This window comes from Carettochelys insculpta, chromosome 3 (genome assembly GCF_033958435.1).
Source record: "Carettochelys insculpta isolate YL-2023 chromosome 3, ASM3395843v1, whole genome shotgun sequence".
In the NCBI taxonomy this organism is placed as follows: domain Eukaryota; kingdom Metazoa; phylum Chordata; order Testudines; family Carettochelyidae; genus Carettochelys; species Carettochelys insculpta.
The window spans coordinates 20,905,876-20,933,829 of NC_134139.1; the positions used below are offsets into that span (position 1 = coordinate 20,905,876).

The 27,954-nt window shown below is 46.3% G+C and overlaps 1 protein-coding gene across 1 annotated transcript in view; it reads left to right on the plus strand.

The window, feature by feature from the left end:
• Positions 1–27,954, plus strand: part of BFSP1 (beaded filament structural protein 1) — a 70,114-nt gene that overhangs the window by 21,523 nt on the left and 20,637 nt on the right. The window contains exons 3-5 of the mRNA XM_074988491.1: positions 16,868–16,963; positions 18,369–18,461; positions 19,250–19,357. Of these exons, the coding sequence (XP_074844592.1) occupies positions 16,868–16,963; positions 18,369–18,461; positions 19,250–19,357 (297 nt within the window). The remainder of the gene's footprint in view (positions 1–16,867; positions 16,964–18,368; positions 18,462–19,249; positions 19,358–27,954) is intronic.

A 27,954-nucleotide genomic window follows, 5' to 3' on the forward strand; every position in this document is an offset into this window, starting at 1 on the left:
ACCACCCCAATGCTTTCATTAGCAAAAGAGCTCTGGGTCACAGGCAAGCAAAGTGCTCACAGAAATAAAGGGGGTTGTCCCTAATCATTTTACATTTATTGATTACGAGGGCTGCCAGGTGTCAGGTTTCAAGCCCAGTGGCTCTAGGCGGCACAACTTACTGGGTCATTAAAAGTCTGGTTGGCACGGGGCTGGCAGGCTTCCTACCCATCTCCATGCATCTCCTGGGAAGCACCCAGCTCAGCATCTCCCTCCTAGGCATGGAATGGCCACAGTGGCTCTGCGTGCTGCCCCTGCCCTGAGCACCAGCTCTGAAGCTTCTGTTATCTGGGAACCATGGTTACCCCCTTTGCCCCATCCCAGAACACTCTCCTGCATCCTGAGCCCCTTATTTCAGGCTCCACAAGAGAGCCTACATCCCCAACCCAGAGCCAGTACCTTCTCCCATGCCCAGCCCCTACTTCATCCAAGCACAACGCCCCAAACACTTTGCACCCACCCACTCCCAGCTCAGAGCCCCCTCTGGGACTCCAAACCCCTCATCCCTGGACCCTTCCCTGAGCCCACATCCTCAGATCTCACTCCTCCCAAATCCAAACCCCCATCAAGAACCCCCTCCCACACCCAGAACTCTCATTTCTGGCTTCACCCTAGAGCCCACACCCCCCAACCGGAGTCCTCACCCACTTCCACATCCCAACCCTGTGCCCCAGTCCAGTGAAAAAGTGAGAGAGTGAATAAGTGTGGGGAGAATAAGTAAGAGAGGGAGGGGGAATGTAGTGAGTGGCGAGCTGAGCTTTGGATGAGGGGCAGAGGCCTTGGAGAAGAGGCAAGGCGGGACAGGGTGAGGGTGTTTGGTTTTCTGTGATTAGAAAGCAGAAAACCCTTTTGTTCACTAACAGCTGAAAGTCTCTATATTCAGGTGTATAAAAAGCCAAACATGGCTGAGAACTTAAAAACTGGATGACGACAGAGCCCAGAGCCCAGTGGTGGGTGAACATGGTGGTTTTCTAAACAAAAGGCTTTCAGCCATGCTTGTGAGTGTGTTCCTCACTTCATGTGGACTCAACAGACATTCTAGGTGCCAGAGAGCCACAACAACTGCATGGCAATTCTGGAATCTTATTATATAGATTGGCAATTCTTCTCAATATGGAAGGGCCCTCACTTAACAGAGCGCCCACAATTAAGGATACTGACATGTTTATTAAGCATGCAGCTCAATGATCAAAGAAATACCTTTAATCCACCAGTTCTCAAACTGTGGGTCGGGACCCAAAGCGGGTTGTAAACCCATTTTAATGTGACCACCAGAGCTGGTTTAGACTTGCTGAGGCCCAGGACTAAAGCCTGAGCCCCACTGCCCAGCACTGAAGCTGAAGGTCCAGGGGTTCACCCTCTGGTGGTGGGCTCAGATTACAGGCCCCCTGCCTGAGGATGAGACCTTCGGTCTTCAGTCCCATCGCCAAGGCTGCAGGGCTCAGGCAGCCTCAGGCTTCATTCCACCCTACCCTTCCCTGCCATCCTGGAGCAGTGTAGTAATTTTTGTTATCAGAAAGGGGTCATGATGCAATGAAGTCTGAGAACCCCGACCTTAATCTGATGTACTACGATTATCAAGTTCCAAGTCCGATGACACTGGAATTGTCTCTCTATGCACGACTTTTTCAGTGCTTTGTCAGTGCTTCAAGAGATTACACAGCCTTGAGAATTAAAACTCTATCCTATCCTGCTGGAAAAGATCAATGCCATCAAATAACACAAATTCCTATTTAAAAAAGTATTGCTGCTTCATTTCGGTAGATTGATAGGAAATTTGAAGGGCCTGATCTCTGGCATGCTTGAGGTGGACAGCCCCCTAGTGGAAAATTGATGTTGGCTTTGGAGTGCAGATGGATCAATTCCTATGAAGGCCATAACACAGTTCCCTAGCTTGGCCCTGTACCAGTGTTCCCCTGTTTCCATGGCAAAGGCTATTACCTGGTAACACCACATAAGCCTTAAACTATGCTAGACAACCATGAGCCCAAGATACAGGATCCAAATGTAGGCAGAGTGTTGAAGCTGTTCCGTAAGTGGTGCAGTTTAGACAAATGGAGATAAATGAACATGAGTATTAATGGAAAGCACAGAAAATAGCAGATTAATATTAAAAAGAGTCAGAGCCAAGCTCCCTGGTTCTCATCAGGGAGATAACTGATGGCTTTTATTTTTAGAGCAATTCTTTACAGTCCTTAAAAATAGGTAAGTGATGAACAGCATAATGACTTTGAGCTGGGATTGATGAGGTCCCCAAGAGAGCTGGGTACCCAACTCCCAGTCCAAGTCAACAGGAGTTGGGGGCCTGAACCCAGTTCTGTGGTGAAATTCTGGGCCCATTGAAGCCAATGGGAGTTTAGCCACTGACTGAAGTGAAGCCAGGATTTCACTCCTGGTACTTAACAGCAAAGGGCTATATCTGCCCAGCTCTTACGCAGGTTCTCAGTGGGGAGATGGGAACGGGGACCACAAGCACTTTGTAGCCATCTGTCTGACCCTGACTTGAGATGTGCAAAATGTCAATTCCTCCATTTAAGCAATCACAGGGACTCCCAACTTACTCCCCTAGGGACAGGGAGAAGGTGGACTATGGTTGTCCTTCTCCTAGAGCTGCCACTGGATCCAGCTGGCTGCACAGCATGCAGCACAATGCATCCTAAAGAGGGGGTGCAGACAAGTGAATGCAACTCAGCAGCTTCAGGAGCTCTGGTGGTGAGAATACTTCCCAGTGCTCCCTCCGGGATGGGGTGATTCTGTCTCAGGCCCGGACGTGCCTCTGAGGCACAACTGAAACCTGAATTACTAACGCTGTTTCTATAGAGGCTAAACCAAAATGTTTCCTGGCAGCTTTGTTTCCTGTCTTGTTCTGTCTTCAGCCACCAACGACATTTAAACATTTTTTCCTAGAACCAGCTAACAAGCTATAATAGCACTGCTGTACCTCACAGGGTGTTCTAAGGATAAATGCATTAAAGATTATAGTGCAGTCAGTTAATGCGGGAGAGGGGCACACACAAGTACATCAGGCAGATAAGAAAATTCTGAAATGTCTTTCTCTAGACCAGTTTCTTCTGTATTCTTTATCCCTTAGCGGAGAAATGCGTGTTCCCCATTCCCAAACACATCCTTAGAAATGATTGCATGGGAACTTGTTCATAAGGGTCCTCTTATGCAGTGTCAATTGGGCTATTCGTACTAACTCAGTGGGTTTTTTTGAAGTTATTATGTAACCATACTATAGGTTTCTAGGTAGCTGAGTTAGTCTGTTTCAGCAAAAACAAGGAGTCCAGTGGCACCTTAAAGACTCATCCTTTCATTATGGCATAAGCTTTTGTGAGTTGTAACTCACTTCGTCAGATGCATGAAGTGAAAGGAAAAGAAACAGGGTAGGGATACAGAGAGGGGAGTGTGATGTCAGAGCTAATTCAGTCATGGTGGGTGTGGGTGAGAAGGTGAGAATACCTAAAGTGCAAGATTACTTATTGTACTGAGAGAGCCATTCCCAGTTCCTATTCAGACCAATTCTGGTGGACCTGGGAATGACTCTCTCATTAGAGTAAGTAACTGTTCACCTTAGGTATTCTCACCTTCTTATCCACTCTTACTGTGGCCTTTTGGGTCTGTGGCCAAGTGGACATTAAGTAGCCTACACTTACGTTATAAATCATTGTAAGGAGGTGTCACTTACCTCTTGTGAGCACCCCCATCCGGCCAAGTGTGTGCACCTGCACTCACTCAGTCTTTTTGGCCTTTTGGGTACTTAGCCCTCCGGACAACTCACTCCTGGTGTCATCAAGCCCCTTCAGAGGTACACATTTAAGAGGGCCTGTCTCAGAGTCCACTCTAGAGTCTAACTAGTTCTTTTCCTTACTCATACGGAATGGTGGTTCCAGGGCTTCCTCTCCTGAAAGCAAGCCCTAGCCCCTACCTCAGGGCCTTACCTCTGCTCGCCAGTTCTCAGTCCTTTCCCTGCTCTGTACCGAGTGGTGTCTCCAGGGCTTTCCCCACCTGGAGACAGTGTGTGGGTCATCTCAAGCCCTAGTAGTTCCAGACCTCTGGCTAATTCCTCCCCTCCCTACCCACTCCCCACAGGATGCTAATGTCCCAGCAATGTTCTCTCAGGGACTACTGGGGGAGGTTGGGGGTGAACTGGGTGGGGGCACAGTACCACCTTTGACCCCAAACCCCAGCCAGAGACCCTATCGATAGCAGCTATATGCCAAGGCTGTTTTACTGCTGGTGATTGCTTGGGCCACTTCCCTGTGGGCCTGCTGAGTCCTTGCTTTTCCCTCAGGACTCTACCTCAATCTACCGACAGACCTCATTCTATCACCAGCCCTCTACATGCAGCTCTCCTTGGTGCTGCAGCTCCCTCAGATAACCAGCCGTCCTGGTCTTCATGGCTGGAGGACTCCTGCCACACTGAGATGGCTCTGACCCTGCAGCTCTTCATATAGGGCCTTCTTGCCCCTTGGCTGGCTGCTTCCTCCAGCTGACATTCTATCCTCCCTTGGAAGACCTCTATATGATCACAGGGTGTGGCAAGGCCACAAGCCTACAGCAGGGGGCTTCAGGGCCCAGTCTACCTTGTCACGCTCACCTTTGCAAAAACTGCCTTTCCCCTCCTACTCCAGTTGAACCCTGCACTGAGCACAGCTCAGCAGGACATGAGAAGTACAGCCAAGGACCCTAGGACTAATCTGAGTATTTCCAGTTGTGGGACACTAATCCAGATCCTGAGTCTGTCACTCTTGGGGCCAGACTGCCTATTGCCCCGCAGCTCGGGAAGTCTTCTGCACCAGTGGAAAGCGTGTGAAAATTGTACCCACTCTTGTTTGCTAACAAGCTATATACATAGTGTACAGACAAAGATGATGCCACAAGACACCTGGCAATGGGGAATCAGGAGTACTGTGCAAGAGGTCCTATTCTGCTGCACGTTTCAGCCGAGCCAGAGACACAGGCACAGTATTTCTCAATTCAGACACCCACTCCAGTCAAAGGCTGTTATCTAATGATTCAGTGAAGAGTGGGTATCAGTGCGCGTTATCCCAGCCTTGCTACTTAGTGCTCAGTCTGCTCCTCTCCCCCTGGTGAGTGAGTGGTACCTTCCTGGGTGAGCAGTCATAGGAATGTGAAAGGGACAAGAGAACCAAGGAATGGGGGAAAACACTGAGCCACCTCCTGGAATCCTTTTCTACTTGAGATCAAAGGGAGTTTTGCCTTACTACTGGCAACAAATCCAGGTTAAAGCGCACTAACATCATTGAGGAACAGGTGCAAATTTGTATGTAAAGACTGATGTATTAATGACTGTGTTATTAATTTGTTCCATCTCTTTTCTTTTTAGTTAATGTGTTTTTATTGTTGAAAGTAGAAGGAAAATCCCAGTGTCAGTTGCTTGACTTTCCCTGCATTCATTTTAAGATGGAGGGGAACTTACAGCCTGGTGAGGCCCCTGGTCAAGGTGGGGGACAGCTGAGTTAGACTTGACAACCTCCTGAGGTCCCTTCTAACCTATGAGTCTACGACAACTCTGTGCTCCTGGAAGGGTGGGGCCTCTGGCAGAAGGGGCAGGTCTGGGGGCAGCCAGCCCTCACGGCTGCCAAGGGTGCACCATGCCATGGCCCCCACACCACCCAGGCAGCCCTCAGAGCCATTGTGCAGCACTCTGGCAGTGATTTAAAGGGCCTGGAACTCTATCTACCACTGCAGCTGCAGCAGGAGCAGCAGCAGTCAGGAGACCTAGGCCATTTTGAACTGCCAGGCCCAGTGGCAGTAGCCCCCCTTCCATCCCTCCCCACAGTCAGCTGGCCTGCCCAGGCAGTAAGATAGCAAAGAATCCTGCAAGAAATTCTTTTGCTTTCTAAACAGACAAAAACGCTACAGAGCAATCAGCTCTCTTCCTCAGCCTGTGAGCCTTGGCATGTCTGATTTCCGTGAAAAGCTGCTCGGTAGACTCATCACCTCTGAATAAGAAATGGCTTTGCTAGCAGAAGAGATAAAGGAAGAAATAATTAAGGTGTCAGAGGTGGCAAAAGATTGAGGAGCTTCTAGCTCAGCGGTTCTTCCCAACTTAATTCATCAGAGCATGCAGTTGTTATTTATTATGCACTGCTGAAAACTATTGTCTCTTTTCTGAGTTCCATGTAAAGAGATGAATTCTGGCGTGTGTGCACCTATTGACTGACACCTTACCCTATGACAAGTACCAATAATTTCACTAGGATTACATACCGAGTAAGTTCAAGAGGCCAGCCCCTCAGCTGCTTCCACTGATTCCAGCACTTAATACGTAATAAAGGTCATGTGAGGTCAGGGAGCTCACACATTAGGTGCTGTGGCTCAAACAATATTTTTACTTTAAGAAATTATGCCAAAAGCGGGGAGGTGCTGAGGCAATGAACTGCAAAGCCTAGAGGTGCCAAGGCTCAGCTCTGGCACGAATTAAGTGCTGATTAATACACAGATGTATAGATCTGAAGTCCTTAAAGGGACTATTATGGCCATGGACTGCTTTTCTGAACTGTCAGGGTGGCTAGACACTGCAATAAACTATCTAGGGAGGTTGTGGAATCTCTGTCACTAGATATATTTAAGAGCTGGTGAGATAGACATCTATCGGGGATGGTGATGATGGTTTTTCCTGCCATGAGGATAGGGGACTTGACTCAGTGACCTCTCAAGGTCCCTTCCAGTTCTAGTGTTCTATGAGTCTATGATAACACAGGCCATAGAAGTTCACCCAGTGATTCCTGCATCAAGCACGTGATGTCTGGGTCACATACTGGAGCGTCCCTTAGAAGTCAAAGTAGTGTCTTTTAGAAGTCAATGTAGCTATGCCAGTTTATACCATCTGATGCTCTGGCCTAACGTGTGTAAGGATGGCAGAATCTGGCCCTATGTGTTTACAGTTTGCTTTATACTTTCATGAGTCCTTTCTGTGCCCAAAAGGATTTGTCTTCTGACTATGTTTGGAGGCTATAAGCAAGTAGTCAGCAAAAATCCACCTTCTTGCTAATCATTCATTTTAGATCTCTTTTAAGGGAATACTGTGTAGTTAAATGCCATGGTTTCTTTCCAGCTGAAGCATAAAATGAATACCTTAGATGTGCACTTTACAGAATTAAACCAATAGGAGGACAAAAGGAAGAGTCTGAGAAGTCCATTAGCATCTTTAGAAAAGGTTTTTCAAAGCCAGTGGTATGAAATTAAGAAAAAACTCCAATTTATCCTCCTTTGCTGTTTGCTTTCTTCTTTCAATTAAGAAAAATAGATTGTCTCCTTCCCAAGTTCTATTTTCTTTTGCTAGTCTTTCATCTTTCTGTTCCAAGTGTGGCAAAGGCTTTGCTTCCCTCTGCAAAATGCAGAAGTGGCTTTGATTGAACAGGGGTCATCTGAATGATTTGTACAGATTGAACCTCTCTAGTCTGGCGCACTCTCATCCAGCAACATTTGTCATCTGGCGTGGCCACTTGTCATGGGTGTGGCCAATTTTCCCATGGTGCCATAAAGTTTGTTTATAGCCACCAGTCCTGGCTCTCAGTGTCCTATGCCGTTATTTAGCTCTAATTTACACCTAAATGTCTTCTAAGAGCCCAGTAAGCAGTGGAAGTGTTGGTAATGCTGCTAGACAATATTGATCTCCTATGATCTGGCAAAATCTCTCAGTTGGCAATTGTCAGGTCCCAAGGGAGCTGGACTAGAGAGGTTCAACATGTACTATTTATTTATATGTTGATGTTCATAGCATCTCTTCTCTTGCATATGTCAGGGAGATCATAGCTGCGTCTACACGTGCACGCTACTTCGAAGTAGTGGCACCAACTTCGAAATAGCGCCCGTCGTGTCTACACGCGTCGGGCGCTATTTCGAAGTTAACTTCGACGTTAGGCGGTGAGACGTCGAAGTCGCTAACCTCATGAGGAGATAGGAATAGCGCCCTACTTCGACGTTCAACGTCGAAGTAGGGACAGTGTAGACGATCCGCGTCCCGCAACGTCGAAATTGCCGGGTCCTCCATGGCAGCCATCAGCTAGGGGGTTGAGAGACGCTGTCTCTCCAGCCCGTGCGGGGCTCTATGGTCACCGTGTGCAGCAGCCCTTAGCCCAGGGCTTCTGGCTGCTGCTGCTGCAGCGGGGGATTCATGCTGCATGCACAGGGTCTGCAACTCGTTGTCGGCTCTGTGTATCTTGTGCTGTTTAGTGCAAGTGTGTCTGGGAGGGGCCCTTTAAGGGAGCGGCTGGCTGTTGAGTCCGCCCTGTGACCCTGTCTGCAGCTGTGCCTGGCACCCTTATTTCGATGTGTGCTACTGTGGCGTGTAGACGTTCCCTCGCAGCGCCTATTTCGATGTGGTGCTGCGCAACGTCGATGTTGAACATCGACGTTGCCAGCCCTGGAGGACGTGTAGACGTTATTCATCGAAATAGGCTACTTCGATGTAGGCTTCACGTGTAGACGTAGCCCATATGTTTAGAAGTTGCCAGCATGTTGGAGCTCATTTACAGCAAGTTTCATGGGTATTTTATAAGCGCATAAATGGAAAGGCAAATCCAGACCATTTCTAGAGTGACTGAGATCCCTCTTGGATTAGAACCAGTATGAGTCCACTGCACAGGGAATGCATTTTGGTGCAGCATGATCCCCATCATGCACTCAGAGTCCAACTCCACTGGCCTCCCTGTGCCAACGCATGGTTGAATGGGGGGCAAGGTAGAGCTCAAAGCATGTGATTCATGGACCTTCAGTCCTTCCCTTCCAAGCAGGTGCATGTCATGGCTATAAGGTGCTAGTTCAGCCATTTCCCAGGAGCAGCCTCCTCCGATTAACTCTGCAGCCATTCTGCCAGCTGAAGCCAGTGGCTGCTCCCTAGATCTTTCATCGTGATTACTCAGCATCCTGTTTGACAATCAGGCTAGGCTCTGGTGCCACAGATCCAGAAGGGACCTGTGTGACCATATAGTCTGATCTTGATGTGGCTCACCAGGATCAGAAATGGGAGGACACATTTTCACGGAGGCTCACTCAAGGATTTTCTTTAAAGAAACTTCACTGGAGATTTGGCTTTTCTGCACAAACTGAGCATATTTATTTTTCAATCAAAGCATATAAAAGTCTGACAAAACAAATGTGATGCTGGGAAAGATGATATCTGTGAAGGTATGAACAGACATAAAAGTGGTATGGTGTCCATCTTTGATATTTTTCCCTTGTGTGTGATCAAAGAAAAGAGAAGATGGGAGGATCATAGAGAGAGAGCAGAAAGTAGCACGCTAATAGTAAAAATGAAAGTAAGTGGGTGTGCCCTGGTGTATACCTCCAGCAAGAACTGTCTGAGCCTCAACAAAAGCCAGCAAGGAGCTACTTAAAGTGCTGGCAGGGACCCGGATTGCTATAGGACAGTACATGTAAGAAATTTTATGTCACCCTTTACTAATGGATACAACTTCTCTTAGCCAGTGGGTCTCAAACTTTTCTACTGGGGATCCCTTTCACATAGCAAATCTTTGAGTGTGACCTCCCCCTCCTTATAAATAAGAACACATTTATATTTAACACTATTATAAATGTTAAAGATGAAGTAGTTTGAAGTAAAGGTTGACATTTTGTAACCCCACCCCCAAAACACACACACTACCTCATGAAGTAGTGTTTCTTACACTTTTTCGAAACTACAGAGCACCAAACAATAATGTTTTTATGAGTAACACCTATGAAAATTTTCTTTAAAAAATTGTTGTTAGACAAAAAAACCAACAACATATACATCAACAACACAGTAAAGTAATTTAATCAGATATCATAACAATGAAGAAGTAACATTTGTATCTGGTTTTAATAACAGAAAATATATACCATCGGTGTACAATATCAAAAAAGCATCAGACGCCCATGGAACACCTGTCAGTTGTTCATGGAACACCAGAGGAAGATAGTTTAAGAAACACTGGTCTAAGCGGTCACAGTCCCCAGTTTGAGAAACTGTGTACTAACCTCCTTTTCAGGCCTGAAGTGGAAAGGTGTGTTAGAGGTCTCCTTCTGTGGCTGACTTTGTTGGAGCTAGAGCGTCAGCTCAGGCTGAGTGTTTAGTTCTGGTGGTCCATGGTGTACCAGTGAAAATGGCACCTTTCACACACCCACCAGTAATTATAAATATTAGGTACCACCATTAGGGAACAAAAACAGTATCAAGAGACAAAGATGCCAAACACAGAACACAAACTCTCAAGTGAGCCATAGCTTATTCCCAGACGAACTGGTTTGTGGACAAGCTTTAGGATGAAATTGGTTCACTTTATACAAAACATTAATCAATCCATCTGAAGAGGCTTAAAAAGCTTACACTTCCAATGTGTATCCAGACTGCAGCTGACAGGAAGAAGCTCAGTTTAGTGAATGGTTTGTTGTTTGTAAATGTTGTTCCTCTTTTTATAAACAACAACAAGGGAGGGATCCAAGCTCTGTCAGGAAGGCCATTTTGCAAATAGTTTACTCCATACATATATGTGTGTGTGGTAAAATTCTATGCCGTTGCTTATGTTCCATTATATCAAATTATGTAGAGGTTTGTGTACCTCTTTAAAGGCTCTTGGCAGCAGTGTTCCCCACTGCAGGGTGCACAGAAGTTATGTGGTACTATTCTGGGAGCAAATTTCTGTTATATGAAATGCTTACTTTGTCCGTATTTATCAGTGACCCAGAATTCATACCAATGAGCTTATGGTTAAACTATCATTTGAATATATTGAGGACAATGTATACTGAATGAATACAGTGGCTTTTACTCAGAAAGATAAATCCATTCTGCCTTGCACTTCATTGTCTGTGCATAGTCCCCAGGGTGAAGCTTGGCTGATTGATATACATACAAGGATCTTACAAATAGAAAAGAACACCACAGCTTATGGAAGCATTAAACAACAGTTCTGCAGAATGCTGGGCCTGTCCTATGTCACTCCTATTGCTTGAAAATGGCCCTGATCTTCAAAGGTATTTATCAATGGAAATTAGGTTCTAAATACCTATTGAGAATCTGGGCCCTTGATCACTGCTGGAGTAAAGTATCAGAGAGGTAGCCGTGTTAATCTGTAGCTTCAAGAACAACAAGAAGTCTTGTGGCACCTTATAGACTAACAGATATTTTGGAGCATAAGCTTTCATGGGCAAAGACCCACTTCATCAGATGCATGAGTGGGGGGGGTGGTCTCAGGGGGTATTTAAAGAGTGGGGTCCCAGTAAAGGGGGAGGGCCAGAGCTGACAAGGTCTGTTCAGCAAGGTGGAAATGGCCCAGTGTCAACATTACTTATCGAAAGAGGAAAAAACAAGTCAGATCAGACAGGAGAATATGAGCCTTTGCCAGAGTCTAACTGGGAGTCAGTATCCAAAGCTGAAGATTTGTTTTTAAATACACATAGGGTGAGTCTACACTAGGAACTAACTTTGAAGTTAACTTTGAAGTTAGGTACCACATCGAAGTAGCCAGCAGAGAATCTACATATATTTTTCCCTTACTTTGAAGTTAACTTCAGTGTAAGGGAGCCCAGCTTCAAAGTCTTTACTCCATTCCCGGGAATGGAGTAGTACCCTACTTTGAAGTAGGGTGTGTGTGGACACTCAGCTTCAAAGTCTCTTACTTTGAAGTTGAAGTAATTAAATTCAAAGTTATTTTTGTAGTGTAGACACGGCTGTAAAGAGTAATGAAAAAATTATGCAAATGTAACCCTCAGGAACTAAGACAACAGACAAAGAGCATAAACTCTACTCTACAGCCTTAGGTGAGATCCAAGTGGTTTTTCACTCATGTAGTAGAGGCACATGGCTTTAACCCCCACAGTCACATGTTCAGTACTGCTAAGGACCAGGGTCTGTTGGCTTTCTGACACAAAATTGTGAAGAAAATAACTGGTGCCTGTGTTGTGCTGATATAGAGCAAAGGTTCAGTGACTTCTTCGTTTGATTTAGCTTATTTACAAAGAAAAAACATGAAAGCATTTTCTCCATTGGGCAAACATTTGAAAAGCTGAAGACTGTGTCATCTGATGAAGTGAGTCTGTGCTCGCGAAAGCTCGTGCTCAAAACTTTTCTGTTAGTCTATAAGGTGCCACAGGACCCTTCGTTGCTGTTACAGATTTTGTTTGTTGCACACAAAAATACTCACTAACTGGGGATGTCTGCTTCCCCCACAAGACTCCTAACGCTATCATTGTTGCACTGATCTTTCTCTCAATAGAAAAGCATTAAGGCTGCATAAATGCTCCACAGACTCCTGATGACTGGTTTAGAATATTCTGTCATGGTCTGTTTTAATTAGCAGCATTTGCTCACAGTGCAGTTAACTAGCTGTAGAGTAAAGAATGTTCCTGGTGATATTATTGGTGCATCAGCAAACCTGGCTGGATGAGTCAATTGAATAATGAAACTTGTGAGCATAAGCGCATTTCTGAATAGCATATCAGCTCTGGGGATTAGTGTTCTGTGCATGTGAAAATGGAAATCCCTAGTTCACTGCTATCACATGGCTTTCCCAGGGAAGGAGTTTAGTGTTTCATTTGCTGCACGTGGGCTAGACAGTCTGCCATATATTTACCTTTGATAATTGGAAGTGGTTAGTTTTAAAGGGGCATCATATGTTCAAAAAATCTGTCTCCCACGCGATTCCAATAAATCTCCTATTGTTATAAGCAACATCTAATGTTGCTGTGATTGATGTCAATGAGGCAAAAGTATTTGTTCCCCTATTTTCTGTTTGTTTGCTTTGTGCATTAGGCAGTGCTTTATGCATAGGCAGTGTCATGCGTGCCTCTCTATCAGAGGTCTCCAATCTGGAGGGCATGGAGAAACAATCAGGGGATGTGGCTGGGGTGTATCCAGACCCTGCAGGGTGGCAAGGCCCCAGATGCTGGTAGAGGCTCTGCTGTTGTTTCCCACTATGGCTCCACCAGCCTTGGCTCCCTTACTTCTGTACATCCCACCATCCCCACCATTCATTTCCCTGCTCCTGGCCCCATCCCTGGGGCAGCCAGTGGGAGGTACACACAAGATAAGGAATGATGAGACATGAAAAGTTTTGGGACCACTGCTCTGTATAGTCAGCTATTTATTCATACTATGTCTCAGCTACATATGTTACAGCAGCTTAGGTGCAGTACTATAACTACATTACTGTAGTGCCATAGCACAGACCAAGGGTCAGCAGCCCCCGCCATGGGTGCCAAGAGTGGCATGCAAGGTGGGAGCTCAGCCCCCCCACCCCATGCAGCTGGGAGCGTGCTCAAAGCCATGACTCCTGTGGATTAACAAAAGACCAGCTAATGCTACCAACCACCACCTAAACAGCAACGCTCTGCAGCTTAATTTATTTATTTATGAAGCCGTTGTAAGTAGGACTGTTGATGACTTTAAAAAGTATCACCAGCACTTGGACCGTACATAGAGGTCAAAAGGTCAAATATCAGCACTTCACCTTGGAAAGGTTGCTGACTCTTGGTGTAGACACCTCTCACAGAGATGGGAAGGGTTTGTTCCAGTGCAATTGGAGCTCCGCATCCCCAAGCAGCAGTAGCTGGGTCAAAGGAAGCATTTATCCAGTGACTTCCCTGCACCTGCACTAGAGGTTCAATTCACAACCCCATGACCCCATAGTTATGTGGACCTAGCTTTAAGTGCACTTCAGATGTCCATTTCCCTTGATAACTTTTGAATTGTGTCAGGTTAGGGCTTGTGTGAAGCAGAACCCGTGTAACTGAGAACTGCTCATGAGCCTTTGTACTGACACTGGGATTATCACTGGTGACAATATCCATCATACTGAAAGGGCCCAGTTCCAATCTCACTGACTCCAGGCTAATGCTGTTGATTTCAGTGGAGTTATGCTTGATTTACATGGGAGATCAGAATCCCCCATGTTCTGGCAAGTATGAGAACAGTAGGCTCATTGCGCACATGCTCTTTTTTATCCCAAATACTGGACAGTACAGAATCAGAGGTATTCTCTCCTCTCACTAGCACACTCTTACCTGATGAACTGGCATGAGCAGGGTGGTTGGAATTATGAAGGAAGAAATGAGTCAAGGGGAAGGAAAAGCATATGCATATTTTGCATGCAACTTTCCATAAACTCAGACACATGGGACCTGAGTCTAATCTCTGGTGTAAGGCCCAGATTCAGCAAATCCCTTAAAAACATGCTAAATTTCAGCACACACATGAGTCATCTTGATTTCAACAGGAATTAAGTGTGTGCATAAAACTGAGCACTTATTTTGGTGCTTTGTTGAATCAGGATGGGACTTCTCATGCGCTTAAAATGAACTGTATGCTTAAAAGCATTGATTGAGTGAGATTAAAAAAACAGAGGATCTCCGCTGAAGCTGGTGTTGTGACACTTGCCGAGATGAAATCAGAATAAGATCTATGAAATATTTCTGATTTTAGCAGCCATGGTTACCCCAACGTTGCTACAAAATTGATGATTATTGCTGTTGAGTACAACTTGCCACTCAAAACTTAATGCGATAGAGCTAAAGAAACACCATCAGCTTGAAGTGTAATTGATGTCAAAATATGAGTTGAATGCAGCTTCAGATATATAGTTACCCTGAGATTCACTGTCAAACTTTTGATTTTACAGTCACATATTCATTTATTTTTACATTTCTTTTTGCTTTTGCAGGGTCAGAGATGCAGTGATAACAGCAGTTGGAATGGCCTGCTTGTATCACTGCAGCTATACACAAAATGCTGTCAAAGGCAGAAAGCAAACCAACCGCAAAAACCAATTCAGAAAAGAACTCCCCACTTCAGCTCAGGAAGTACTTTGTTCTCTAGGATATGGTCTACTGAAAATGCATAGGATTTTGTGATATCAAAACATAATCCTTGACCTTAGAGAGAGAGGGTGCTAATGGCTGAGTTTACATGATGAATAAAAGGTCCCAGGGTTTTCAAAGAGTTTGTATCCTTTAAAGTCTTACCCAAAAACATTTGGTCACAGACATTGCCAAACTATTGATTTCCTGACAAAGAGTTATGCATAAACAATCATCCAAAATGCAAAGAGAGAAATCTTAGTTTCGCTGAAGTTAGTGAGCATTTTGCCATTGACTTCATTAGGAGCCAGGCCTTTACTCAAGGTCCAGATTGTCCTGAGATGATATACATAATAGATGCCAAGCCAGCTGTTGGTCAATATATTTTAACACCTTTTCTATCACTCTAGGGAACATTTTTTGTCTTCTTTGTGTGTCAATTCCATTGTGTTGATAAAATTTGGCCAAACTAGGTATCACATCCAAAGACCATTGAATTCAGTGAGAGTCTTTCCCATGATATCAATGGGCTTTGGATCAGGATCATATTGCATTTGTAGCTTCACAGAAATGCCCTCCCCCCACTCCAGTAAATTATAAACTGTCATAGGAACCATTGAGTGCTATGGAATTGCAATCAGGATGCAATTGGCTATGGTCAGGTGGCCTATCAGAAACTTAGTTTTCACTCTGTTGACATATGATATATTTCTTTAGTAACCGATGTATTGTGTAACAGTCTGAAACTTATTCACATAGAACTTCCTACTATGTACTGTATAATTGAAAGTTACTGGGCAAAATTTTATATTCTGGAGTTTTTTAAGTAGTATAACTCAGCAATGAGCTAAGTGACCTCTTAGAACTGAAACTGGAGTAAGATGCTGGGCCTGATTCTGCTCTGTGTTATTCAGGTGTAAATCATGATAAGTATTTCAAGCTCTGTATTCATTTCTTTAGCCTAACTGGACACTCAGGATCTTCTTGTAAATTGTACATTTTTGCCCAGGCTTGCTTTTGAAGTTTTTGTAGGCTACCATGTTAACACAGGTTGTACTTCTCTGGTCCAGAACCCTCCGGGTCTTACCAGTCCTGAACAAGGGAATTTGCCAGACCAGGGGTGGCCCCCACAGCCCACTGCTGGCTCCACTTCTGGCCCTGGCCAACCACCCTGCCGCTGGCCCTGGCTCAGCCGCCTGGCACAGCACCAAACCCCCTGTCAAGCTGCCAGACTCCCAGCCTCAGCCCTTGCTCCCCTGTTGGGACACTCTCACCCCAGCCACACTGTTCAGCTGCTGTGGAGTCATCTCCCAACCCTGCCGCAGCTGTTGCAGCTCCAGCTCTCAATCCATACAGTCTCTAAACTGCTGGCCCTCCTGCTGTGTGACTCCTCGCCACCAGGGCCCTCTGTATGGGCAAGAGAGTCCTGGTTTAGGGAGGTGCAAGCTGCAATGACTAGCCCAAGAAATATCACTGAAAGATTCAATTTTGTGACGCATGAGATGTCGCAAGATGACAAGATGAAACATTTCAGCTTGGCATAAAACAACAGTATGTTTTCATTTGGATATTTTAACTGTCTTCAATGTCTCAAACTCTGTCCACACATTGGAGAAGTCAATGCCTCATGTTGTCCATTCCTCTTGCTTAGAATCAGACACCACTGCAAGCTTCCTTGAGTGGTATTTCATAAAGCGGATAAACTATTCCTTGTCTTCCAGCCATCATAAAGCTTATGGAGAACGAGCTATGACAGCACCACCATGCTGAAATACACCAACTGCTTGTCTTGTTTGGCTTTGTTTAGAAAAACAGCATATAGTGGGAATGAGTGAATGGATCAAAAGGCTTATTATTTGTTGGTTACACTATATCTTTCTTTCTCCAAATACAGTAGTCTTCAACCCTTGTCGCAGGGGGCTACCTATGTGAAAGAATTCACTTTCTGGATAAGTGCCTCCTCTATTCTGAGTGAATCCCAAAGCCAGTACTAAAAGTGTCATATCCATCTGCATTGCAGGAAGCAGATGAAGCTTTGTTATGTAACCTGGAACTTCAGCTTAAATCTCAGTTCATGCATGATGACCTTAACGCCACAAAGGACCGGTACAAAAAGGTAATTGCACTGAATTCCCCACCTCTCAGAGAGCTTCCCTCTAGAGAGACATCAGGAGGGCTGAAAAATGCTTACCTTTGATCTACAAAAACAAACAAGAAGGCCTGTGGCACCTTATAGAGTAACAGATATTTTGGAGCATAAGCTTTCATGGGCAAAGACCCGCATCTGATGAAGTGGGTCTTTGCCCACAAAAGCTTATGCTCCAAAATATCCGTTACTCTATAAGGTGCCACAGGACTTCTTGTTGTTTTTACATATACAGACTAACACGCCTGCCCACTAATACTTGTAACCTTTGATCTGTTTCATTAGCCACTAGAGAGACCTACATGGTAAAGGTTTGTTGCTTTGTTTGATAGTAAAAGGCATTTTGGAAAGGCTCAGACATGTGCAGTGACCCCTAAGAAGACTGGGCAGATTAGTGAATAAAAATTAATTCAGTTCACTATCCTGGACCAACAAGTAGGCTGCTATATATTATCAGCATTCTCTCACTCAAGGCCAGCAGTCTGGAATTGTTAACGTGATTAGCAGGAACAGCCTGAATCCTTTATCGTCATCTCATCTACAGAGGGGCACATCCTGTTCGAGCCACCTTGAGAACCATGCTCTGAAGCCAGGCTAACCTCCTCAAATGTGTTTAGGCTTTGATGATCTAGGCCTTACTCAGACTTAGTACAATTTGTTGTGCAGTGTTGCCTGATTCTAACTCTGTAAGACTCATGACTGCAGGATTTGCCAGAAGACCATCATTAAATACCTTTAAAAACTATATATAAACTGAGGGTAGATTTGGTGAAAAGAGTGAGACTAACATTAATCCTTTCCCACAGTTGGTTGGAAATTTTCCTGTTCCAATGGGGCAAAAACTAGAACAAAGTAAATGGTCAGTGAGTCAAATCAGATGATAAACTAGATCACTGTTTTCTGAGCACATTTATAAAGTGTTGACTGAAAGGATTCAAAGTCCCACTCATTGGCCATACAAATGAAAATAAATCCCTTGTACTGGTCTTTATTCCACCAAAAACACCATTGCCCCTCCCACTCTTCTTCTACCTGTGACTAAATCAAATCATATTTCCATTTTTTCCTTTAAAACACCTGGAACATAATTCTGAGTTAAGAATATGCCGCATCACTTTAGTAATCCAACATCTTTACCTAAGTACTATCTGAATACGATGATAGGGTTACTCAACTGCTAATACATGTAGAACCCAGCAGAGATGAATGGAAGTCCACTAGAGGCAGGCTGGCATGCATTTATGGCAAATCTGGATTTGATCCATATTTTTACAAGTGAAAGAAGTTCTGAAGAAATAAATCACAGAGTGTAGTCAGGCAAATTGAAACTCTCACTCTCCTGTTTACTCAATAAAATAATTTTACTCCACCACAGAATCTCTTGGAAATACAGACCTATGTCAGCATTTTACAACAGATCATCCAAATGACCCCTAATGCGACCAACATTATAACTGGAGTAAGCGAGGTAAGTGTTTCCCTGACTAAATAATTGTTATATAGTGACCACTCACAATGTGATAGTCAAGATTTCCCCTAAGTGCTTGAAATAGTACTGCTATTTCCTTTTCTAAGTAGAGGGAAGTACCATGATATCTGTAAATAAACATGAAATCGATCATGATAACTTACAGAAGATCAAAGTTGCAGCTTTGAAAATCTTAAGTCTCAAACAAGATGTCAGAAGTCTTTGGATAGGAATTTCTGTTAGCCAGGTGCATTCTGTGACATAGATCAACCCCCGCCCCCCGCTTCCGCCTGCATTTTAAAAGACTAGTCCAACAGCTGCTGAAGTCAGGATTGTACCATCAGAGTAAAGATACCATGATTTGGGGGTGGAGCCATGAGAGCCTGCTCCCTCTCCAAAGAAGTAAAATGGGCAAGAGCAAAAGGGGTGAACCCTTGTGAATCAAGTCGAAACCAGGTGAGACAAAGGGGGTGGGTTTCATTTACGTGCCCACATAGGAAGTACCTCAGGAAACAGTGGTTGTTTGGGTGTGAGTGGCATAAGCAGGCATTTACTAGTGTATTCCTCACAGCAGGATAACCTTTTCTTTTTGAATGGAGTGAACTACTTTAAACTATAATAAGCCGTGTTTCTACAGTGCCTCCATGGGGAACTCGAGACAATTAAAGTAATGTAGCAAGAGCCAGGGGACTCCTAGCACCATCATGCATTTTGTCTTTTGAGATTGACTGTAGGTAATGAAAGCTCTGGTGGCATGTTTACACAATCAGATGTTCTTTTTGTCGCAGGAAAAGCTGATGGCAGAAAGGAGAATTCCTATGCTGCAGACTCAGCTGGAAGAGTACAAGAGCATTCTTGGCCAGCTGCAGACTCATAAATTGAAACTACAGACCGAGGTACCGTACAGCTAACTGGGAAGTCTCCAGTGACTCTGACAGGCTCAGGCTAGTGTAATTGCAACAAGTCAACACCTAACACTGAAAAACGCAGGATGGCTGATATTTAATGGGCTTTTGAGCAGAAGAATCGTTTCTATAAATAAGAAAGAGGCCTGAAAAATATGTTTTATTTGAACACTACCTATCTCAACTTCTTCCTTCTAACAAGCCCAATAGCATGGGATGAAGATTTACATCTCTGTTTTCAGAGGGTCACTTACTACTGTGTGCCTTCTGCTTAGTAGGCAGAGTAAAAGCAGGTGTAAGTCTTAGTCCAGTACGTGGTAAAACAATGCTCCCAGATCACAGATGGATCCCTGATGGACAGTCTTAGCAGATAGGCCAGGGCCCAGTAGCATGGGATGAAGCAAAGGTCCAGGGACTGACTTGCCCCTCCCCTTTGGCAGCATGGATGCTCTAGCTGGGAGTACTCAACCCCCACTCAGCCGCAGGCTCCATCCACACTCCACCTCTTCCCCAGTGCCTACCCCACATCTTCCTGCCATCACGTACCTGCCACTTCCTCTATCCCTATACCCCCTCCCCTGAGCACTCTGTATCCTCAGTCCTCCCGCCTCTCTCAGCTATTTTTAGCTGCAGGAGGCATTTGGGAGGGGAGAAGTAGATCAATGGGGCTGCCAGCAGGTGGAAGCCCCTGGGGATAGGGGGACAGAGTGCAGAGGTTAAACACCCATGGCTGCTGAGCACCCACTAATTTTTCCCCATGGTTTGCTCCAGCCCCAGAGCACCCATGAAGTTGGCACCTATAAGTGTAGGGATGAAATCAGAGGCTTTCAGAGCTGTCAGTTCAGTGCTTTTCCCCAGGACCGTGCTGTGAGAGAGGTTGCATGTGATGATCACAACAGTCCCTTTTGGCTTTGAAATCTATGAGTTTTCTCAGAAATGCATGTCAAGTTTTAGACAGCAGCCGACATCCATCCCTGAGAACACCAACCCATGAGTTAGCACCTCCAGCCATACCCAGGGACCACCAGCAACAACAGTCTCTGTCTCTGGCAGTGCTGACTCCTGGGCCTTGAGCTGCCAGGATTGTTCCTGCAGCTCCTGCCTGTCCCCATCAATAACTTCACAGAGTAGCTCATATTTTCTGCAGTGATCCACCTGGCACTGTAATCCTATCAGGCTGAGCTGAAAACTGAACAGCAACCTACGCCATGAATATCAGGACCTATGCCCACCCCTAGGAAGGGCCTAATTAATGGGTTGTCATGGAAAATAATTAGCTGAAGACTGCAAATAATGGCTCCTTTATGCTGTTTCCGGGGATGGTGTTCTGGGTCACCACACCAGGGGACGCACAGCCAGTGCAGCAGCTTGCTGGGTTTCAACACCACTTCTAGCCATTGCGTAGAAAGTCTGGGGTAAAGCCAATCTCTTCTTCAGCTTGGTTGAGAATTCACCTGGGCCTCAGTGGAGAGCATGGACTATCATGATGCCTGAGGTCTGCCCAGATGTACAAGCAGGTGGTAAGACCTTGCCTTTGATTGGCTAACCCAAGAAAGGATAATCATTATGTGGCCTTTACTATTTGTAATTTCAGAATCCAACCTTTCTTTTCAAAGGGACACTTTATATTAAGATTCCATTTATAAAGGGTTAATGAATGACAAACTAATCATGAGTATGAGTGCAAACAATGTGCCTTGGTGGGATGCTGCTAAGAATATCCAATTCAGGATGAACTGCTGAGAAAAATGTCAGTCGCAGCCTAAAACTTGTGGCCCCCCACTTATAAGGTGCACCAAACCAGCCCAAAAGAGAACTGTTCCACCACACTAACAAGACAGAAAAGCAGTTCCCCCAGATACTCCAGTTCCTCTGTATCACCACTGTGTGCTGCTTGTAGAGATGAGTGGTTATTAAAACCAGGGTCCTCAATTAAAGGTTCTTCTGATCCCAAAGGACCACTCATACACCAAGGTCAATATATAACTTAGATCTCACCCTAAATTGCACTGTAGCCACCCCGTAGTATTTAGAATCTCAATGTTTATTTATAAAAAGAAGGGGAAAAAAGGGCAAGAGCTGAAATCGGTTAAAGGAATCAAATACATACAATAATTGCTAAGTTCTTGGTCTGGACTTCAGGTAATGATGCAATAAACTGCTAGGTTATGTTTAGTCTCTGGTTCCTTTCAAATCACTGGAAGGACCTCAGCCCCTTTGTTAGAATGCTCCCATTGGCATATATTCACAGTCCAGCAGCTTAAACAGAAGAGAAGCTAGAGCAGGAAAGAGGCAAAATGGAGATGTCTCCCAGTCTTTTGATAGCTTCTGCCATCCCATTGCTCTTCCAGAGGAAAAGTACAGTAACAAGGTGGTGTCCAGTCACATGAGCTGTCACATGGGCAAATCAAGTATCAGAGGGGTAGCCATGTTAGTCTGGATCTGCAACAGCAATGAAGGGTCCTGTGGCTCCTTATAGACTAACAGAAAAGTTTTGAGCATGAGCTTTCGTGAGCACAGACTCACTCCATCAGATGCTGGTCATGGAAATCACTTAACTCATGCATGCCTTAGGTCTTTATAGATAGACGTTATTACCCTCACACAAGTGTGAGCACAGCCGGAAAGGCTCCTTGGATGTGGATTGGCATCTCCCCAGGCTCACTGTAGCTGTGTCTACACGTGCACGCTACTTCGAAGTAGCAGCACTAACTTTGAAATAGCGCCTGTTGCGGCTACACGCGTCGGGCGCTATTTCAAAGTTAACTTCGACGTTAGGCAGCGAGACGTCGAAGTCGCTAACCTCATGAGGGGATCGGAATAGCGCCCTACTTCGACGTTCAACGTCGAAGTAGGGACCGTGTAGACGATCCGCGTCCCGCAACGTCGAAATTGTGGGGTCCTCCATGGCAGCCATCAGCTGGGGGGTTGAAAGATGCTGCCTCTCCAGCCTGTGCGGGGCTCTATGGTCACCGTGTGCAGCAGCCCTTAGCCCAGGGCTTCTGGCTGCTGCTGCTGCAGCGGGGGATTCATGCTGCATGCACAGGGTCTGCAACTCGTTGTCGGCTCTGTGTATCTTGTGCTGTTTAGTGCAAGTGTGTCTGGGAGGGGCCCTTTAAGGGAGCGGCTGGCTGTTGAGTCCGCCCTGTGACCCTGTCTGCAGCTGTGCCTGGCACCCTTATTTCGATGTGTGCTACTGTGGCATGTAGACGTTCCCTCTCTGAGCCTATTTCGATGTGGTGCTGCGCAACGTCGATGTTGAACATCGACGTTGCCAGCCCTGGAGGACGTGTAGACGTTATTCATCGAAATAGCCTATTTCGATGTCGCCACATCGAAATAGGCTACTTCGATGTAGGCTTCACGTGTAGACGTAGCCTGTGAGTCCAGCACTTCTCAATGAGCCATTCAACTTCAATAGTCCCTTCAAGTGACACTGGCTGAATGAGTCCCTGGTACTACTCAGAATCAAACAAGTGGAAATACAAGTACCTAGCCAAAGCTCATAATTTCAAATACAAAAATGATACATGCATATAAACAGCATAATCATAACCAGCAAATCATTACCTTTCCGTAGACTCTTCGCATGAATACCTTTTGTACAAGATTTGTTACAAATATGTAACAGTGGTTGCAGCTATGATCTCTATGGCCATAATTTTAATCAGTTAACATCACATCATTAAAAGAGTTTATAGGTGATTATAAACCCCATGGTAACAATCAGCCTATTGCTCTGCTAGACTCTAAGTGTGGAAAGTTCCCAACTAAAACTCAATGGGGCATGTCTTAAATCATGCAGGCGTTTTGGAAACTGCCCTCTCCCTTCTCCTCCTCCACCACATCCAGCTCCCCACCCACAGCCCGTAACAACTGAGTAATGAATTATTAAAGTGATATATTAATGATTTATTAACCCTCCACAGGAATGGTTCTCAACCTTTTTACCACAGTGGGCTGCACAGGCAGCTCTGTGTGTTATGTGGGCTCCATCCACACAACATATACACTACCTGTTCATTTTCAGCCTGCCCCCTGCATTTAGTATTTATTACATGACAGCAATATGATTGAAATCAATATAGCACCTTTCATTTCTGCGCTGGCAAATGTTCACCAGAAGCATTTTAAATTAGCAAAGAAGTCAGAACATGCCCTGCTAGAAGTAATTACTTTACAGTACAGGTGGCATGGCCTCCCTCCTGCACAGCTGCTGGCTGGGCTGAAGGCCTGGAGAGAGCCGCTGCTAAGCCTCACTCCAAAGGATGGGAACTAGGAATGGCCCCTCCATGCACCCAGATCCCCCAGGCAGGGTCTGTAACCTAGTGCCCCTCAGATTCCACCCCCACCCCCCAGCTAGGGAATGCCCCCCAATACAGCCCTACTGCGACTGCCCCCTCCAGCATCTAGTCCCCCATTCAGGGGCTGCTCTAGCTCCCCATCTAGGAACTGGGCCCTATATATCTGGGGCTGCAACTGAGCCCAGCACCCAGCCCTCTCAGGGACTGCCACCAGCCCTCAACTCCCCACTCCCCAGCCAGGATCTGTGCCCCAGTATTTAGATCCCCCATCCAGTGAATGCCCCAGCCAATAGGCCCCCATGTACCAGCTGCACCTCCTCCCTATGCCCCAGCCGTAGCACCCACTTCCTGCACCACCATAGCCCTAGCTCCTTTCAGCCCCTCCCTGCACCCCACTGGTTTCCAGCCTTGGCTGCACACAACTCAGCAATGCAGTCCCCCCTGCCCACCCATCACCACCAGACTAGTGCTGCAGAGCTGGGGGGTCAGCGAGCCTGCAGTCCTGCAGGGGGGAGCACTGAACGTTCTGGCCTCCTGCCGATGCGGCTGGGCCTGCGCCTGCCTGAGCACTGACTCTAGGACTGATCCAGCAGTGGCAGAACACTTTGTATGGGGAGAGTGCTGAGGGCCTCTGAACCAAATGGTAATCCCTAACTATGTAGTAGTAGGCATCCTTCAGTCCGTGTAGACTATGGATGGCACCCTTCGTAACTCCATTTAAGATCGTCATATGCAGCGTTGACTGTGACTGTGGAGGCCCACACGAGAGTGACAGTCCTTGCTACATCTGCTGCATATGTAGTGGGTATCTGGCAGGTCCTTGCCTCCTTTCTACGGGCTCGCTTCTCCTCTGCCTGCTGTCTGATCTTCATCTCACCCTTCTGAAGGCCCTTGTGTAGTTCCTGCTTCCAGCTGCTGCAGTCGTCTGCCAGCTCTTCCCAACTATCTGGGTCGATGTCTACCTCCTTGAGGTCCCTCTTACAGGCATCTTTGTAGCACAATTGGGGGCATCCGGGAGGTCTTTTGCCAGAGGCTAGCTTGCCATACAGGATGACTTTGGGATCCTTCCATCATTCATCCTGTGGACGTGGCCAAGCCAGCGGAGCCGCCGCTGCCTGAGGAGGGTGTGCATGGTTGGAATTCCAGCTTGCTCGAGGACGGCGTTGTTGGGCACTCTGTCCTTCCACGATATCCCAAGAATGTGCCTGAGGCAGCGCAAGTTGAAGACATTCAGCCTCTTTTCCTGGCGGGCGTACAAGGTCCAAGACTCGCTGCTGTAGAGGAGGGTGCTGAGGATGCAGGCTCTGTAGACCTGCATTTTGGTGTGAGTGTACAGCTTGTTGTCATTCCACACTCTCTTGCTAAGTCTGAACAGAGTTGTGGCTGCTTTTCCAATCCTCCTGTTCAGCTCAGACTCCAGCGACAGGGTGTTGGTGATGGTGGATCCGAGGTAAGTAAACTCGTGGACGACCTCTAGCGTGTAATTGTCAATGCTGATTGATGGAGGTTCAGCAACGTCCTGAACAAGTACGTTTGTCTTCTCTAGGCTGATGGTAAGCCCAAAGTCCTTGCATGCTTTGGAGAACTGATCCAGCAGTTTCTGAAGCTGACCTTCTGTGTGTGTCACTACAGCAGCGTCATCTGCGAACAGCATGCCTCTAATGAGCACTCTCTGCACCTTAGACTTAGCTGTCAGCCTTGCAAGATTAAACAGTTTCCCATCAGATCTTGTGTGCGAAAAGATGCCCTCTGTTGAGGATCCAAAGGCGTGCTTCAGGGGGAGTGCGAAGAAGATCCCGAACAATGTCGGAGCAAGGACGCATCCTTGTTTGACGCCACTCCTGATGCTGAAGCCATCCAGTGACGTGCCGTCATATTGGATGATTCTTCTCATGTCTTCGTGGAAAGACTGGATCATCTTGAGTAGCCGTTGTCGACAACCTATCTTGTGGAGCAATTTAAACAGTCCATCCCTACTGACCGAGTCGAAAGCCTTGGTCAGGTCGATGAAGGCAACATAGAGTGGCTTCCTCTGCTCCCTGCATTTCTCCTGCAGCTGCCTCAGGGAGAAGACATGTCAATGGTAGATCTCTCAGCGCGGAATCCGCACCGACATTCAGGATACACCCTCTCAGCGAGCTTCTGGAGTCAGCCGAGGATGACACAAGCAAACAACTTACCAGTGATACTTAGGAGGGAGATTCCACAGTAATTGTTGCAGTCACTTCCGTCTCCTTTGTTCTTATACAAGGTTACAAATGTTAGCATCCCGCATATCCTGTGGAACCTCACCCTCTCTCTAGCACAGGCACAGAAGCTCATGTAGGGGTTCCAGGAGTGTGTCCAAGGCACACTTGATTACCTCTGGTGGTACACCATCCTGGCCTGGGGCCTTTCCTACTGCAGTGCTGTCAATAGCTTTCTTCAATTCGACCACAGTTGGTTCCTGGTCCAGCTCATCCATGACTGACAGGAGCTCAACGGCGTTGAGGGCTGTATCAACCACAGTGTTCCCGCATGAGTACAGCTCGGAGTAGTGCTCGACCCATCGCTCTGTCTGTTTGGCTTTGTCAGCGATGACTTCACCAGATTTGGATTTCAGAGGTGCTGTCTTGTTCTGGATGGGTCCGATTGCCTTCCTTATGCCCTCGTACATTCCCCTGAGATTACCAGAGTCAGCACAGGTCTGGATACTGCTGCATAGCTTAAGCCAGTAGCTGTTGGCACAGCACCTGGCTGTCTGCTGTACTATTTTTCTGGCTACTCTGAGTGCTTGCTGGGTACTCTGACTGGGTGAGCATTATACTCCAGAAGTGCAGCGTGCTTCTTTTCGATGACTGAAATCATCTCATTGGAGTTAGCTTCGAACCAGTCGTTTGTGTTTCCAGATCTTCTTCCAAACACTGACAAAGCCGTATTGTAGATTGTGTCCCTCAGATGCTGCCATCTGGATGTTGCATCAGCACCCCAGGGCTGCTGCGCAGATTCTCCTCAAGGGTCTCTCTGAACATTTCGGCTTTTTCTGAGTTTGCCATCTTTCTGGCATCAATGAGGGGACTTCCAGTTGGTTTAGAATGGTGCAGCTTCTTGGGTCTCAGCTTGAGCTTGGAGCAGACTAGCGAATGATCTGTATCGCAGTCGGCACTAAGGTAGCTGAGTGTCAGGAGGACATTTTTGAGGTTGTTGCGTCTGGTGATGATCAAGTCTAATTGGTGCCAGTGTTTTGAGTGTGGATGTATCCATGACACTCTGTGCTGTGGCTTGGTTCAGAAAAATGTGTTTGTGATGCACAGATTGTGGTACGTGCAAAGTTCCAGGAGACGCTGTCCACTGTCATTCATTTCTCCCACACTGAAGTAACTTAGGCAAGAGGGCCATGAGTCACAATCGGCTCCAACTCTTGCATTGAAGTCACCCAAAAGGTACAATTGTTCACAAGCAGGTATTTGCACTATGGTGGCACTGAGCTCGTCATACAACTTGTCCTTTTCTTCTGGTGTGACGTTCAGGGTTGGAGCGTAAGCACTGATCAGATGGATGGGACCAGTGCAGGTTTGAAGTTTGACCTGAAGGAGTCTTTCTGATCTGCCTGTGACTATTTCCACCATTTGCAAAAGGGTGTTTCTGATGGCAAAGCTGACACAGTGCTCCCTGGGTTCCTCTTGGGCTTTGCCCTGCCAGAAAAAGGTGTAGTCCTTTTCTTTTAGGGATCCCAAAGCTGCGAGTCACATCTCCTGCAAAGTGGTGATGTCAGCTTGGAGCCTCTTCAGTTCCTCGTTGATGACATCAGTCTTTTGGTTGTTGCTGATGTCCTGAAGATCTTCAGTCAAACCGGCCAACATGGTCCGTACATTCCAACAAGCAAGCTTGAAACTTTGATGATTTCCATTTCTTAATAATTTTCTTATTGGTCTGCCTGGTGCTCATTTCAGTCACTTGTCAGGTTTGGGAACCTTAAGCCTCATGCACCCAGTGAGGCAAGTGAACTGTGGCAAGACAGTACCCTACTGGCTGGGGGCTGCCCAGCTTAAGGCAGGCAGTGACTGTCCAGTGAGATGCGATGATCTCTCCCACCGTCGGACGCAACCCCGGCGCTCGTTCTCTACGCCAATTGAGCAAGAGCTTATAACTGGTATCTGTTACCTCCTGTTGGTTCAACGCTGTTAAGCGATGCTGGAGTACCTCTCCAGGCGTGAGCCTGGGCAATTTTTATGGAGACCCTCGGCTGCCCAGACATCAGGCCCCCACCTCTGCTTTACTGATATAGTCCAAAGGAAAGGATAA